The sequence below is a fragment of the Lynx rufus genome, unplaced genomic scaffold (assembly GCF_022079265.1).
Source record: "Lynx rufus isolate CCGP_SWC_20201006 ecotype Redwood Valley unplaced genomic scaffold, mLynRuf1.p SCAF_14, whole genome shotgun sequence".
NCBI lineage: Eukaryota > Metazoa > Chordata > Mammalia > Carnivora > Felidae > Lynx > Lynx rufus.
Genome location: NW_025814828.1, coordinates 32,273,869 through 32,276,063, shown reverse-complemented (window position 1 = coordinate 32,276,063; position 2,195 = coordinate 32,273,869). Strand labels below are relative to the sequence as shown.

At 51.2% G+C, this 2,195-nt stretch overlaps 1 protein-coding gene across 1 annotated transcript; it reads left to right on the top strand.

Moving 5' to 3' along the window:
• The first annotated feature begins 470 nt into the window (after nt 1-470).
• On the top strand, nt 471-1,019 carry LOC124509673 (ferritin heavy chain-like). The gene has a single exon (XM_047076383.1). The coding sequence runs from the start codon at nt 471-473 to the stop codon at nt 1,017-1,019; it is 549 nt and encodes a 182-aa protein (XP_046932339.1).
• The last annotated feature ends 1,176 nt before the right edge of the window (nt 1,020-2,195 follow it).

The following is a 2,195-nucleotide window of genomic DNA, read 5'->3' as shown; positions in this document are numbered from 1 at the left end:
TTTTAAGGGAAGAAAATTACTTCATAAAATAAAAAAAGGCTGCTATAGAAGACAACAATTTGAGAATAAAATAAAGTTCTTGCAAACTAGAAAAATTAATGCAAAATTAAAAACTCATTAGAAGCCAGGTGCTCAGCCATTTCCCTGTCTTACCCAGGCTCTGATAGAACCTGAACACAGCACTCGTGACCCGCCCCCTTCTTCCATCCTTCACTTCTTTCTCCCCCACCCCCACATAACGGATCTTTTCTCCCCACCCCGCCCCCACCACTTCCCCGTAACGGATTCCACCTATTGGCCCTATCGCAGAGCCGTTGCCTGGCACTGAGCCTACCTTCCTCCCGCCTCTCTCTTCACTCTCGCCGGGCAGTCTCTGAGGACACCGCCACCTGTGGCCCTGCTGCTGCCCACCCCGCAGCCCTCGCTTCTGAGCCGCCTTCGCCCTCGTCTTGGTGCCAGCGCCGCCAGCCATGGCCACCGCGCCGTCCTCTCAAGTGCGCCAGAACTACCACCCGCAGTGCGAGGCCGCCATCAACAGCCAGATCAACCTGGAGCTCTACGCCTCCTACGTGTACCTGTCGATGGCTTTCTATTTCGACCGCGCCGACGTGGCCCTGGAGAATTTCTCCAAGTTCTTCCTGCGCCGGTCCCACAAGGAGAGCCAGCATGCCGAGAAGCTGATGCAGCTGCAGAACCAGCGTGGGGGCCGCATCCGCCTCCGCGACATCATGAAGCCTGACCGCGACAACTGGGAGAACGGCCTCGACGCCATGGAGTGCGCCTTTCACCTGGAGAAGAGCCTGAACCAGAGCCTGCTCGACCTGCACCAGCTGGCCACCGACAAGAACGATGCCCATCTGTGCAGCTTCCTGGAGACCAACTACCTACCCGAGCAAGTCAAGGTCATCAAAGAGCTGGGGGGCTACATCACCAGCCTGCGCAACGTAGAGACCCTGGAAGATGGCTTGGCAGAGTACCTCTTTGACAAGCTCACCCTGGGCAACAGCGACAAGAACTGAGTTGGGACTGCCTTCCCATAGCCACAGGGTGCATGGTAACTTCCCCTGGTCACCATGCCAAGCATGCATTTTGCAGTATTGCACTTGCAAAACGTTCCAGTTTTTTTCTTCCAGTTTTGCCATAAATAAATGAAGTTATTTGGTTTCAATAAAGTTATTTGGTTCCTAAATAAAGGTCTTGTTGATTCGTGTGCAAATCTCACACCTTTTAAGTTTTAAAACAGGTATTCAGGAGTCTCTCCACCCACCCAACTCCATCAGTATGCAGCTCAGGATCTTTGAAGAAGGAGGGAGAAAGTATTCCATGGAACCCTGGAAAACACAAATCAATCTTCTCTTTATAAACAGTGTGGGATTGGTGGTGTGTGGTGGGGGGGGGTGGGATGGGGTGGAAGGGTGAAGTGGGGGGTGGGATTGGATGGGGTGGGATGGGGTGAAGTAGGGAGTGGAGTGGGATGGGGTGGATGGGTGAGGTGGGGGGTGGGATCAGATGGGGTGAGATGGGGTGAGGTACGGGGTGGGGTGAGGTGGGAGTGGGATTGGATGGGATGGGATGGAGTGGATGGGGTGAGGTGGGGTGTGGGGTGGGATGGGGTGAGATGGGGTGAGGTGAGGTGGCTGGTCTGGGGTCCTGGTGTCAATGGGTGCATATGTATGGTAAAAGTATAAAAGAACACGGTATAGAATTCACCATAGTGGTTGTCCCTAAGAAAGAAGTGAAGAATGGGATTAGACTGGTATTAAAGGGAATCTTCAACTTCACTTGAAAACATTTAGTTTACTAAAATATGTTGCTGCTAGGTAGCAACATGGGGGCCCTGGAAGCAGAAATGGCAGAATATTTCTTTGACGAGCTACCCTGGGCAACAGCGACAACTGAACTGAGTGTTAGGCTGGTTTCCCATATACAGGGGAGTGACTCCCTAGGTCACCATGCTGGATGTGCATATTGCCCTTACAAAATATCTGAATACAGTTTCCTCCTTCAATTGTACCCTTTCTTCCATTAAAATAACAGCAGTATACAAAACCCCAAATTATCTCACTAGAATGGTGAAAAACTACAAGGTCAAGGTTGAAGGTCAAATTTGTCATACTGATTATGAAGTAGAATAAATCCCCCTAAATGTTAATCCAGTGAGTCTGGCTGCTTTGAGGAATGCAGAGTGTGGGGGA